This window comes from Clarias gariepinus, chromosome 12 (genome assembly GCF_024256425.1).
Source record: "Clarias gariepinus isolate MV-2021 ecotype Netherlands chromosome 12, CGAR_prim_01v2, whole genome shotgun sequence".
In the NCBI taxonomy this organism is placed as follows: Eukaryota; Metazoa; Chordata; class Actinopteri; order Siluriformes; family Clariidae; genus Clarias; species Clarias gariepinus.
The window spans coordinates 27,992,829-28,007,703 of record NC_071111.1 but is presented as its reverse complement, the minus strand read 5'-3'; the positions used below and the strand labels follow the sequence as shown (position 1 = coordinate 28,007,703).

At 41.2% G+C, this 14,875-nt stretch overlaps 1 protein-coding gene across 4 annotated transcripts in view; it reads left to right on the top strand.

Annotated features, from left to right (window-relative positions):
• Window positions 1-14,875, top strand: part of LOC128534530 (NACHT, LRR and PYD domains-containing protein 12-like) — a 192,593-nt gene that overhangs the window by 167,347 nt on the left and 10,371 nt on the right. For 2 of the 4 annotated variants that reach the window (XM_053508992.1, XM_053508991.1), the window contains exon 9: window positions 2,629-2,802. In XM_053508992.1, the coding sequence (XP_053364967.1) occupies window positions 2,629-2,802 (174 nt within the window). Of the gene's footprint in view, window positions 1-2,628; window positions 2,803-12,202; window positions 12,266-12,782; window positions 12,882-14,875 lie in introns of those variants that run through there. The other 2 variants (XM_053508993.1, XM_053508994.1) reach the window with 2 other exon arrangements.

The following is a 14,875-nucleotide window of genomic DNA, read 5'->3' as shown; positions in this document are numbered from 1 at the left end:
AGAAGCGAGAGCTGGGAAAGGCGAGTCAGGCCATCCGCGGAGAGCAGAGTCAGCGCAAGCCCACCGATTACCAGCCTGTGCCCGCATGCCAGCAGGGCACTGCCAACCAGACCTGCATATGCACATTTCTTCCTTTTCATCCTCACTCCTTTAACCCTTTCCCTCCCAATATTTTTCCTGTCAGACCTCGCCTCGAGTCCGTGCTTCATGGTGCCACCTGTGCACCTACACAGCCCAAATGTAATCAACAATATTAAAAAAAAGGTTTTATTGTTTTTGTTTGTATGTTATTTTGAAGTCAAACTATTAAAATTAATAGTTAAAATATTAACAAGGGGAATGTTTGATGTCATGTGGGCATTATAGGATTTGTCTTGAAAAATTCTAAAAAACTAAAAAGTGGCAGCTGGCATGTCTAAAAATAGATGCAGGTTATTTTTTTTATTGTCTAAATACAAATCCTATTGTTTACTTCCTCCTCTTTAATTTGCTACGTAGTCTAATCAGCACTCAACCGCCGCATAAAGTTTTCCAGAGTGTGGAGAAATTTTGTTGTACTAAATAATATTTATGCAGTATAATCAGGGCCTCCTATTCCTATTAATCCTGGGTTGTCGTTCTTTGCGTGTGTGTGCTTTACAATGCTTTAATTTGCTTTTTCAAATGCAAATTATTTACCCTCCCCAGGTGTGAATCAGCTGTTCTCACCTATACGTTCAGAGGAACTGAAATGCACCTCTCCACATTTTAAAAGCCTCTTGGATCTGAGGCTCTTATAAAGACTTTGAGTAATTAAGGCCTCTTTTTAAATATGTGTAAATGTAATCCTCTGGATTCTAGATTCTAAAGTTGACATTGTTACCGTTTTTAATTTGGGAATGGAAGAAATTGAGTTTTTTCTTTTGCAATAAAAAAAAATTGCAATTTTAATTCACATATATACACAATAATAATCTTTATTTTTTTAAATAAAATCGGGTATGGGGCTAACTTGGTTTATTAATCCTTGTGCCTGGTTTAGGTTTAGTATTTAGTGCGCATCGTTTGTACATCTGTTATGTTACAACTATCTCATAAAGACCTCAGAAAGACCTTTTATTTGGGGTAAAGTGACTTATGTGGCTAACTTTTTTTTCAGCAGAGTCTCTGTTTCACTAAATAATCCATGACTTTTCATGAATGTGTAAGACCTCTTGACCCCCCTCACACACACACAGCAGACCAAATCATCATTAGCACGCCCTCCCCCAAACAGCGCAGCAATGAGCATTTACTTACGTCTGACTTTATCTAAAAGCCGGACCAAGTACAACGAAGAATTGTGTATAATTAGTTAGCCTAATATTTTTTACAATATTGTCACGGCTGGAAATAATAGCTGAAATGTGGTTGTGAATTTATGACTGAAATAAAGCTGTTCTTCACCATGCGGAAACCCGCGGGTCATACTTTCACTTTACAAAAGGCAGCGTTTTTATCAAAAGGCTGATAAACGCATGTTGTACAGTACAGTATATACAAGGCAACAGCACGCTCAGTTACTGTAATCCCTTTTCTCAACTTTCCACCTACGTCAAAGGTATCAAATCGGTTTCGCGGATGGGGGACTTGGCAGAAGTGAGACATTTAAATTGATTTAACGAAACCAAGCAGACATCTCTGCCTAAAATGTATTTTGCCAGCTATAGTATAAATAGAAATAAAATATTCAATGATACCAATCAAATCAGACTTCATAATTACTTTGAGTGTAATTCACAATTTAAATGAATATATAATGTTTTTATGTGTATACAGTATGTGTTTGTATATGAATATATTATATACTGTAAGTATGTGTTTGTGAGTGCGTCTCATTCATGTTGTTTGTTGTTTGTGAGTGCTCATGTAGCATTCATGTTGGTAAAGTATTTGTGGATATGTATGTAACGACATACATACTAGAAACAGCCGCCTGTTTGTGCCGGCTAATTAACGTTAATATAATCTCAGGCTTGCTTCGCATTATAAAAGCAAGGCAGTTTAGTCCGATGTCAGGAAATATGTGATGCGGTGGAGAATAGGAGAGGAGCATGCAAGTGGGGCAATCCCCACCACCCTTTGATCCCCGCTGTGCGGACAGTGCGGAAAAAAGCTTCACTACTGGGCACCTTCACTACTGCACCAAGCCAAGAATAAACTAAGGCGTGAGGCGTCAGTCTGTAGTTATATAGCGCGACTCAGCGGTAAAAGCCAGCAAACGCACAAAACCAAATGCTGCTGCCGAGCGCCGCAACAGTAAAACGGGTATATTGGGCACCTACTGTAGGTTTATTGATTGAACACAAGATCTTATTATCTTTTCAGTTTTATCTTTTTTTTCTCTTATCACTTTTCTCATTTATTTTCACTTTTCTCTTTTAACTTTTCTCTTCTCTTCTTTCTTTTTACTTTTCTTTTTGCTTTTACCTTAAAACATAAGACTCAATATGATCATTTTAATTACATTGTTGGAATTAATTTGACACACAAGTGATATCAGTCTGAATAATAGCATAATGTGACAAACACATCAGTTTTTAAGTAAGTCTTAAATTAAGATAAAACTCTGGTGATGAGTGTCTGAAGAGTCATTGTGTCTCTCTACAGGTTGTTTGAGTGTGATATCTCAGCTGAAGGCTGTGCTGCTCTGACTTCAGCTCTGAGATCAAACCCCTCACACCTGAGAGACCTGGATCTGTCTGACAATAATCTAGGAGACTCGGGAGTGAAGTGTCTCTGTGCTGTACTGGAGAATCCTCACTATAAACTGGAGATACTGTGGTAAGATCATCTCTCTGCGAGTCACATGACCTGCTGCTCAGTAAGACACATTCTCTAATAGTGAGAATAAAGCAGATGTTTTGTTTTAGGTTCATCATAAAGTCCTGTAAAGGATAATAGTTTCTTCACACTAATGATTTATCACAGAGTCTTTGGGCCAGATGTATGTATGTGAGAACCTGCAGAGCAAAACATGACTTGATGTGACTGCAGTGTGTCTGAAATTACTATGAAATTTACTAAAACACTGTAACTAATCACACAAACTGCAATTGGAACACTAACTAAATGCACTGTGTGTAAGCTGTAGGGTTTAAAAGCAGCAGGGAAATGCAAATAAAAAAAATGCCTTAAAGAGTTAGGAGATGCTTGTAGTTTTTGTTTTTTTTATGTTTGCAGTGTTTGCTTTTGAGATTAAGAAGAGTAAACCTGAAGAAAAGGGTCCCTAATGAGAGAAGTTATATGCCAGTGCCATGCAGTGCTAGTGTGGAAAACCTGTAGAGATAAAAAAAAATATGGATCTGTATGACCTGGTGTCTGAAGAGTGGATAAATGACCCTGTCACACTACACCTTCTCACATACCCTGACATTTTTAACTAGTTGTGCCGCCTGCCTGTAAAGCGAAGGTGACACATAGGGTTCTCCAGGCCCGGAGTGGCTAATCGGGAGGACCGGGACAATTCCTGGTGGGCCGCAAGGGCCGGTGAGTTGTCAGGTTTTCTGCTGATACGTCCAGTGATGAATTTATTGTAGAGGAGTTTAACTGACAGCTAACGTTAGCAAGTGAGTTTGTAACACTTGGATTTATTAAAATCTCTAGTTACTATGCTACGGGGTCGAGAATCAAAATACGGGCTTTTAAACTGCACTTCCGGTATTGCGCAACAGTGGCGGGACAATATAAGACGCGACACAAAACTAGATGTAAACCAAACCAAAGTGTATTATACCAAACAAACCAACAAACAAACAAACAAGGTGCACCAAAAACCAATATATACAAAATATATACAAATATAAACAAAGGGGTGGAGTGTAAGCGTGTGTGTGTGTATGATAGTCCAGAGTCAATGATATTGTTGTGTGTGAAATGGTGTACGGGAGAGATGGCTCGGTCTCACCGGTTAAGATGGAAAGTCCGGGAGCACGAGAAAACGGAATGAGATGGGTATTGATGTGAGTCCAAGGAAAGTAATCCACGGTAAACAACAACCAATCGCTCTCTCTCTATTCCACCTGCAGCGCGCTGTCTTCATCTTTCCGTGTCGGGCCGTTTGCCGGTTCCGGCTTTATACCGGCACACGTGACCCGACGCCACTTCCGGGTTCCCTCGCGTTGCGATCGCGCCTGCTCGCGAGAGCTGTCCCTGTGACCAACACGGTCTATGGGGACAAGTAAAACCATATAGGGTCTATTTCAGTGTGCAGGTGAGCCGCATTAGCTCCGTAACCCTTTCCCTGCAGTTAAAAATGCCCCTTTATGTGGCTGCGCTACATAGACCCTCCCCCCCCAAGCCTCCGGCGTCTGAGGAGAATGTCCATAAAAGCGCTTCAGATTCACCACATTTAATAAATTAGTTTTTTGTGGATTGCCCCAAGACACTGTGTAGTTAATTGGTCGTCTTCTTTTCTTTAATTCTGCTGGTCCCTCCCACTTGGGCGCTAGCTGTGCAGAAAACTTCTTTGCTGGGGAGGAGAGTGAGTGAGTTCTCATCCCAACCAGTTCTCCCGGGTGAAAGTGCGCTTCTTTCCTTCGGGTATTCTGATATCTGGCTTGTTGGGCTTTCGGATGTCTTACTCTGTGTTCCACTTCCTCCGTGATGAATCGTTGTCTGTCCGGTGATGAGTAGTTTGTAAGAATGGGTGTAAACGGGATATTGGTGTGCCTTGCTAGTGGTCTGGGGTTGTCTGTTCTGTGTCGTTGACAAACGCTGCATGTTCTTAAGTAGTGCCAGAGGTCCTTTCGCACCGTCGGCCACCATGCCACATCTAGCAACCTCAGCAAAGTTTTTAGTTGCCCCTGGTGTCCTCCCCTGGGATTGTCGTGGTAAAAATGAAGAAAGGTTTTAATTAATACCTGGGGAACCACCAGCTGGAACTTCTCTCCGCGTTTTACTGGTACCCGGCGATATAATGCCCCTTGATGATGCTCGAATGAGACCCTCGGATCTAGTGTGCTTCTTGGATGGTCCGTAGAAAGCAGCTTTAAGATAGTAGGGTCCTCCTGTTGGGCTTGGACTATCTCACTCATGTCGCTGGGTAGGTCGGCGGAAGCTTTAGTGTTCGTGATGGCTAGACATGGATCGTCATCCCTTTTCTGTGACGGGGGCTCTTGGGAAATGGTATCTGGACCCAGATTTAAACAGTCCTCGCAGTCTTTCTCTACCCTGGCACCTCTCTTCACCAGCTGTTCCACCGTGTTCACCGTTCCTCTTAGACATCCGGCCACTTTTGGGTTGATGTTCAGTAGGATTCGCCCCACTAGTTCTTCCTCTGAGATATCCGGCTTCCACTTTAGACAGAGGGCACGGTAGTCATAGGCAAAGTCCCTCAGGCGTTCTCCCGGCTGCTGTACCCGAGACCTTAAGTTGACTTCAAGTTCCGTGAGGTAGTCCTCAGGTAAAAACGCCGCCATGAATGCCTGTTTAAAAGACTTCCAATCCTTCACCTTGCCTTTCTCCACCTTCCATCAACTCAGAGCAGGTCCTCGTAGAACCGAGCCGAGGGTTCCTAGCAGCTCTGGGCTGGTCAGTGGTCTGATATCCAGATAATTCTCGGCTTGCTCCAGGAAGTTGAACACATCAGCTGTCTCTGAGGCGTTGCCAAAGGCTGGAAACTCCACGCGTATGGATGGTTGAGCATGAAGAGAAGCAGAAGAGGGTGAGACTGAGGAGGTGGGCTGAGCAGAAGTGTGTGATTGAACACAAGGAGGAATGTCGTAGATATCCGGACTGCTAGGGTGCTTTACCTTGGCCGTAGCTGTAGTAATTGAAGTGCTGGGGGAATGTGGATCCTGTAATTGTTGTGCAGGGGAGCAGGCCTGTAACCTGTGGCTGGTGGGCATACGAGTGAGACGCAGTCTCTTTATCTGGTTTTCCCAGATGACGTCACGTCGTAGAAAACAGTCAACGATGGCTCTCTCCATTTTCTCGAGAGCCTCCTGGCAGTAGCGCTTCAGCCCTTCCAAGCTCGCGTCCACTGCGTCACGAAGACTGATTTCCCGGTTGACACTGCTGTCTAGGGACTGTCTAAAATCCCGCTCTACTGAGCTCACTTTATCTGTAAGCGCCACCATATCCACCTTGCATTGATTTAGTTCATTTTGTAGTGTGTGCACTCCATCGATATCAAAAACATGAGTACAGTGGGAGCCACGTCAAACAGCCGCTTGGAGCATGATAGGTCCATGACAGGACCGTGACAGGACCATGATCGATCCGTGCACGGAATGTGATCCCCCGCGATGACGTAGTTAACGATGCCCCGCCCCATAAACGCCCCCATGCGCTTTCTAAAAAGATGGTTGCAATGCTGTATAATTCCGCCAGATGGAGCATTGACTGCTTCAGTTAACTGCAGTGTCCAAGCAGCCGGTTACTATATTTGATATATATATAACATAACTTACGTCAACATAGTTTCATAAATAGATCATGTGGTAAAAAAGAGGGATAAAAAACGATTCATAAAACAGATTTAAATCCCTCAATACACAATCCATGATGCTTATGCTATTTTTAATTAATGATTAAATTAATTAATAAAACTACTTATTGCAATATTTTTCACGACATCCTTATACTTAAAGACACGGTAACATCTGTAATTTATCTATACCAGTCGTTATAGGTACGGAATACAATGCGGGCTATGTACAGTATTTTACATTACGGTGTATTTTATCTATTTCCGTTTAATACACTGGTAGATAATATTTTGCTGCAAAGTAACGCTTAAAATTTAACTTCTGCTTGGGTTTGTTTTCGTTATATTTTTTATGTTTTCGCTAATGTTTTTTTTCGCTGATAGTCAAAAATTGGCAAAACAAATCGATTAATAACGCATAATATATGAAACAAATATCTGTCCATACGGATCAGTATGTCTTTAGTCATTTAACCAGTATAACGTCTCCCATTAAAGATCTGATGGGACATTAATCACTTATCACTACGGTGAATAGATGCGGCAGCAGAGACAGATTAAATCCCCATAAACATTCACACCTGAACACAATACTAACAGAACTAAACAGTTCCAGAGGGTCAGCGCCTGTTATCAGGACAGGAATCACCTACTGGATAGTACTGTAATTTTTACTGCTTATATATTTTTTGCCATAGTTTCATTTGGTTTTACGCGATTTCATGTTTTATTTGTTTGTGTGTACGTGTGTGTGTGTGTGAGAGAGAGAGAAAGAGAGAGAGAGAGCGTGCGCGCGGGAGAGGGCTTATATTGTGATTTATTCAAGGTTACTAAAGACTGGCTTACTACTACTAATAAAATATTTCAATGTAACCCATGGGTCTCAATCACAAAATCAGCCAACGCTGTAAACAGATGACGAGACAAATTATATAGGCTACTCTGAAACGTTAATTTGAACATAAAAAAAAAATATATATATATATATATATATATATATATATATATTACGGGGCTTCTCAGTCTTTCGTTAATTTTACTACTGACTGGAAACCAATGTGGCTTATTAAAGATGCACTGTTTTATTGGACATGGGTGTTTTGTAATGTTCTGCAAAATAAACCCTGTCTACGGTTCGAATATACTGTGAACGTCTCGAAGTCACGTCTCTAGATCCTTCTGCAGTAATGTTATCGTGGTGTAAATTATTAACGTATCGATGTATTTCACTTGCAGACAAAATAGTCTAGTAACGAAAGTAACGAATTCGTCACTACTCTTCTCTTACGCAGCACGGCTAAAAAGATAATAAAAATGACACCAATCCTGCCATGATGCTACCCTGTCCATACACAACACTGGCTGGGGAGATGAACTCAGACTTTACAAAACTTACTATTATTTCATGAGATGAATTTAAGCTAGGATGAAGAGAACAGAAGTGAACTCTCCTCTGTGTAATATCTAAGTAGAGTGTAACTGGATCAGCCACAAAATGCCCCCCGTCTAACTCTGATTAGGAAAAGCTCACAGACTCCAAACCTGCAGCACTTTGGTGTAATTTTTATTATCTTTTTAGCCGTGCTGCATGAGAGAAGAGTAGTGACAAATTCGTTACTTTTAATAACTTGATGTTTGATTGAATATTATATAATTTCCAAGTTTGATAGTGTCGATTTTAGAGTGCATTATACGATGCGAAAAGGAAGTAAATAAACACGTAGCAATGCAAAGAGGACACAGCTGTGAAATATTTAAGCAATATAAATTCAACAAAGTGTGATCATAATGGTTGTTGTTGCTGCTGTTTAGGTAATTGGTTCCACCGTGTTACTGAACGCAACTGTGTTCACAAAACCGAGCGGAGGGAAAGAAAAACACTCGCTAACGCGTTTGAATGAAAAGGGGCTGCGGCTTTTCTTTGAAGATAGCGATTGCGTAATGGGCGTCAATCCGTGGCAGGGGGGTATAACACACCTCTGAACGTTCTTTGTCTTGTAAATGATTATCTTCGTTCACCTTCCAATCCCCCACAGCGCACACACTGTTGCTATGTCTGTTGGGGCACTTGGTTATACACAGCACCTTAATGTATGAAACACTTACTTCCTGGTTTGTTTTATTTTAAATATTGCTTATTACCTTTTCCCGCAAAATAAACATTAAACATAAACAACATGTTATCATTGTGTAAATTAACATATTGGTGTCTTTTAATTAAGGACAAAAACATACCCTGCGCTTGTGTTTAGGACTAATGCTGAACAGCTGTGTTCTTAGGTTTAATCAACGATTTACAAGACAACAGTTAAAGCGGTTGTGGATGAGAGGTGTGTGTGTGCGCGCGCGCGCTCCTGCATTTCTCCGTTGGTTTAACACAAACATTTTGCGCACAGACAAGTAAGTCTGAAGTACCCCTCCCCCTGCCAAACACACACACACACACACACAGAGCAATTAGCACCATGTCACAGTCAGTATTCTCCACTGAGGTTTCTTACCTTCCAAGTTTGTCTTTGCTCTTTTAATGGATTCTTAAAACCCCCCAAAACATTATACTGAGAAAAAAAATGATTATGGGTCACAATCACAAACACAAACTAGCACAGATACATATGATCAAGTGTTTAACTGTTGTTTTCATTCGTTTCTATAACCAGTAATAATAATAATAATTATTATCATTATTATTAGCCCAACTCTTTGACTATTTAAAACAACGTCGGGTCCCATTTTTTGCACATTGAAGTTGTTGGTTTAAGTAAATGTATTTTTAAATACACAAACAATCCCCCAACAATTAAAACACGCACACATGACTTTAAAAATAAAATTTATTCTTTCAAAACTAGTCAAAAGTAAAAACAAATAATTTGTATAAAACAGGTGAAAACATGTTTAATTTTTGCTTAAAGGTCATTAAAATACCCGGATAACACCAGCTGCTTATCAGTCTCTATCTGGTTCTTTTATATTAAAATATCATTTTTTTAAAATATTAAAGATGGAACTGTTTAATTCTTTGTTTCCCCCCTAAAGTATTAGACGTTTTGCAATTCTATGTTCAGAATATACAGTAGACCTGACCAAACATCATTCTAAAGCTGTTGCACTGTCATCCCTCCTACAGCTCCCTTTAACAGCTTGTTCAGGCTCCTCCAGTAGCTCCAAAAGGCCAACCGTCATCCGTCTGACCCCCCAATCCTCCACAGCGGAGCCCTGATTAAAGACAACAGGAGAATTTAGTGGAGACAAAGATAAATAAACTTTACAGAATATCTAGTTGTAATAAATATAAAAGATATTAGTAAACCTACACCACAGAGTGTGTAAAATACTGTTTTGGGGAATTCTGGAATGTAAATAAACTGGGATAACTTTAACCATTGAACTTTGTTAGTGTTAACCCCGGTTTGTCTGTATTATCGTCTGCATTAAATTAAAATGCGCTTTTCATACAAATAAGTTAGGCGATATAACACTCGTATATATTAGTTCATCTCTGAAGCCAAACTATAACTTACCCAGTACTGAAGCCCCCCACACCTCCTCACACACACACACACCTCCCCCTCCTCACACACACACACCTCCCCCTCCTCACACTCCTTAACTGATAAACACTTCAGAGTTTTATCCAGTTCGGTAACTAAGCGCTCGCACTACCGCGCAAAGTCACGGCCAAACTGAGAAAAATATAAACCGGGTTATGAGCGTTTAGCCCGCGAGCTCCTGTACATCTATCCTCAGCTTGTGTCCTTCATGAACTGCATCACATAATATTCACAGAAATAACCTGCAGATTAACTCTTACCCAAAGAATAAATAAATGCTGAATTTATCCAGACAACACGCGGTCAGATTTTAAAGGCATTTTTATAGAGCACAAACACTCTTCATCAGGTAGTGCAGCTTTTGTAATAGGGACATTAATAGTATTTTCGAAGCTTTAGTGTCTTTTTTAGTTAAAGAGGAGTGACATTGTGAGTTTGTGACACTGACAGTAAGCTGTAATGTTAACTCCAGACTTGGTAAACAGATCATTAAGTTTATTAAAGTTACATCGCACGCTGCTGGTGCTGCCAGTGATTTTCAAAACGGCCGGTAAAAAAACTAAACTGGAAAATAAAATGTAAACTAATCCCAAACAAATTTTATAAATAAAAACACCACTTACCGCGAATAGTCCATTAAGCCGCCATCTTCATCTCTAGTGCAGTTTGGCAGCGTCAGTTCGGTGGGGGTGGGTTGTTAAAATCACGTGATTGCAACTCAGCGCAACTAAATTGCTGGCTTGTGTTAACGGGTCCTTGAGAACGAAGCGCCATCTAGTGGTGGAACCAGGTAAATGCATAAATAGGGCTTGAATGGGCGTGTTTACTGTGAAATCTTGACACGCCTTTCTCGAAGAAAAAGGAGGGGGGACTACGGCGTGCATAAGGCAGCCGTACGCCATTCGTACGCAATTCACACTTCCGCGGCTATTTGGCGTGGCTCCATCTGTAACATTATCATCATGCCTATCAGATATATAGAAAGAACTAACCAATGAAGCTATTTCAACTGTAGGGTTACGGCGTGTTAAAAATGCCTCATCCACATCATCCAGCACATAATTATCAACAACCAAGTCGGCTTCGCTACCATTAGCATTATTAGCATCCATTTTGTTCAGCCACGACACACAAAACCGGAAAAATACCCAAAAATACAGATTCCCCGTACGTACGGGCCACCACTATGTAACACTTGGATTTATTAAAATCTCTAGTTACTATGCTACGGGGTCGAGAATCAAAATACGGGCTTTTAAACTGCACTTCCGGTATTGCGCAACAGTGGCGGGACAATATAAGACGCGACACAAAACTAGATGTAAACCAAACCAAAGTGTATTATACCAAACAAACCAACAAACAAACAAACAAGGTGCACCAAAAACCAATATATACAAAATATATACAAATATAAACAAAGGGGTGGAGTGTAAGCGTGTGTGTGTGTATGATAGTCTAGAGTCAATGATATTGTTGTGTGTGAAATGGTGTACGGGAGAGATGGCTCGGTCTCACCGGTTAAGATGGAAAGTCCGGGAGCACGAGAAAACGGAATGAGATGGGTATTGATGTGAGTCCAAGGAAAGTAATCCACGGTAAACAACAACCAATCGCTCTCTCTCTATTCCACCTGCAGCGCGCTGTCTTCATCTCTCCGTGTCGGGCCGTTTGCCGGTTCCGGCTTTATACCGGCACACGTGACCCGACGCCACTTCCGGGTTCCCTCGCGTTGCGATCGCGCCTGCTCGCGAGAGCTTTCCCTGTGACCAACACGGTCTATGGGGACAAGTAAAACCATATAGGGTCTATTTCAGTGTGCAGGTGAGCCGCATTAGCTCCGTAACCCTTTCCCTGCAGTTAAAAATGCCCCTTTATGTGGCTGCGCCACAAGTTAGCTTACAGATCCAGAAGGAAAGTAACATTAGCCGTTTCTCAATGACAGATAAAGCCGTTTCTACGTGTGTTTTGATGCCGTGAAAGTTTTCTATGTGGGTCCATCTAGTGTAGCAGACACATCACTGGCCCCCCACACATTATTTAATTCCAGAGTATTATTTTATTTCTTAGTTTTACAAATAATTATAATTATAAAGTCAATGAATTGTGTGTTGTTGTGGCATATAACAAAACGTTATACCATTTAAACGATAGTGGCCTATAATGTGACGCCACATAACAGGGAAACTTTGTCTTTTAGCTCCTCAGAAGCTAGATCCAGCACCATGCACCAGCCATGAGCCTGCAAATCCAGAGTGGAAAGGTAGGAATAGGCTACGCACTGAGTGAATAACTGAATATTATTAGAATTAATATAATATATATATGGTGTATGGTGTAGACCTGCCATATATGAAATGTGCCCTGAAATGCTAGATGATTCAGCACTACATTAACGAAACTGACCTAAATAGATCAGAAAACTTTGTAAAAGGGAAAGATTTGTGCTGAGAATCATGACCATTGTCATAATGTGATTTGGTGTCAGAATCAGAGCCAGGATCCAGTCGTGATGAGACAGTTGCTTCTGTCAGTATGGAAGAAAGAGGTGAGCTGCTGTAACAGGATGTGTGAACAAGCAAGCATTAGTTCTAGTATAACCACTTACTATGCCCAAACAAAAGTCGTGACCCATGTATTTACATTGAAAGGGAATATGATTAAAGTCATAAGAAATAAGCCTGTATATTTTGTCTTTGAAAATATCTTATTTGATTAAGTCAAAAAGTGTTTACATATCAAATGTGCAAACATTTTTCAGACTATTATTTTTATTACAGATGAGTCTAGTAGGGAAACTGGAGGAAGTGTGACAGGGAGAGCAGAGTCTATCCAGGGACTGATTGCAGCAGCTCATCCACAGAACCCTGAACCACAAGTTGAGACAGAAGATGAGTCAGTTGACAGTTTAGATTTCTTTGTTCGCCCTCAGTTACAGGATATATGTACATTTTTTTCATATCATCCTCATCAAACCTCTAATATCACCATACCAAAAGTTTTCAATAACAAATCTGGAACCAACCGCAAGTGGCTGTCTTACTGTGAAAAAAATCAGTCTCTGTACTGTTCTGTTTGTCTGGCATTTGCACCTGTGGTTAGTGATGGCCCTTTCATAAAGGGAGGCATGAAAGACTGGAAACACATTCACCAAAAGATAGAGGAACATGAAAAAAGTAAGACACATAGAGATAGTGCAGATGCTTACGTTCCGAATGTACAAAAGGCAGATGTAAAAAGCCTGTTGACTGGCAACCAAATGTCTTTGCGTGCTGAGCAAGTGAAACAGAAACGTCAGGTGATGAAACGCATAGTGGATGTTATTAAAGTTATTGGCAAATGTGGTCTTAGTTACAGAGGAGATAAAGAGGAGGCAGGTTACAGCCTAGAAAACATTGCTGTTAATCATGGCAATGTCTTAGAGTTGATTCTACTTCTGAGTAGATATGACATTTGCCTACAACAGCATGTAAACACTTTCATAGAAAACAGTAAGAAGCAGCATGAAACTGGTGCAAAAGGCAGAGGGTCTCTAGTTACACTGCTGTCAAAAGACACATTCAATAAAGTTGTGGATGTCATCAGCCAACTGATAAAGGCAATTATAGCCAAAGAGGTAAGACAAGCTGGCATGTTTTCTGTCCAGATTGACACCACACAAGATATCAGCAACAAAGACCAGTGCTCCATTATCCTCAGATATGTAACTGATGTAATTCATGAAAGACTGCTATGGTAGACTGTGAGTCATCTACAGGGCAGCATTTTGCAGAGCTTGTAAGAAAGGTTCTATTGGAGCTTAATATTGACATTGGCACATGTGTGGGCAACTCTACAGATGGTGCAGCCAATATGCAGGGACAGTATCGGGGATTTTCTACACTCCTCTCTGAGCACTCCCCGAATCAGATTCATATATGGTGTTATGCACATCTTTTGAATCTTGTACTGGCAGAAACAACAGGCAGTGTTGTGGAAAGTGCATCCCTCTTTTCCCTACTTAATGATATAGCCGTTTTCCTAAGAGAGTCATACAAGCGCATGCAGAGGTGGGAAGAGATGAGTCAGGACAAGCATCACAGGCGACTGTGCCCAATAGGGCCAACCAGGTGGTGGGCTAAGGATCAGGCACTAGGTAAAGTGTTTGGGTGCTTTGGGAATCCTCAGGGAGCCTTGTGTCTTGAAGTGCTTATGACTCTACACACCATTGTAGATGACAGAATACAACAGCCAACTGTGAGGGCCAAGGCAAAAGGATTCATAGAAGGCCTTTTGAGGTATGAGACAGTGCTCACTGCACAAATTTTCCTTCGCACTTTTGAGCAGACATCCCCCCTTTCAAAATACTTACAGACAAGGGGAATGGATATCATCACAGCTCAACATTTGGTTGACGGGACAGAGGAGAGTCTCTGGGAGTGTGCTAGGGACTTTGAAGGAGTTAAGTGTGCAGCTGATGAGTTTGTGAAGTGGGCCAATGGAAAGTTGCAAGAGGAGGAAGAGTGTGAGCTGGTAGTTCAGACTGCCCTTTCTGAGAGAAGGTTTAGAAAAAAGAAAAGAATGCCAGGAGAGCTTGCAGAAGAGGAGCAGCTAGCATCAGCTGATACTGACTTCAAGGTCAAAGTTCACAATGTCATTGTAGACACGGTGACAGACAGTATCCAGAGAAGATTTTCAGCCAATGCAAAACTTTGCTCAGATTTTGCCTGTCTAGACCCTCGAAACTTTGCTCTTGTGAGGGAAAATAGACTCCCCAGCTCAGCTCTGGAAGAAATAAGCAAATGTCTGCTTAAGTTTGACAACAGAGCTACAGTTGGCACATTATGTAGTGAACTCTACAGCCTTGCATGCCAATGGGACAGACTAAAGATGT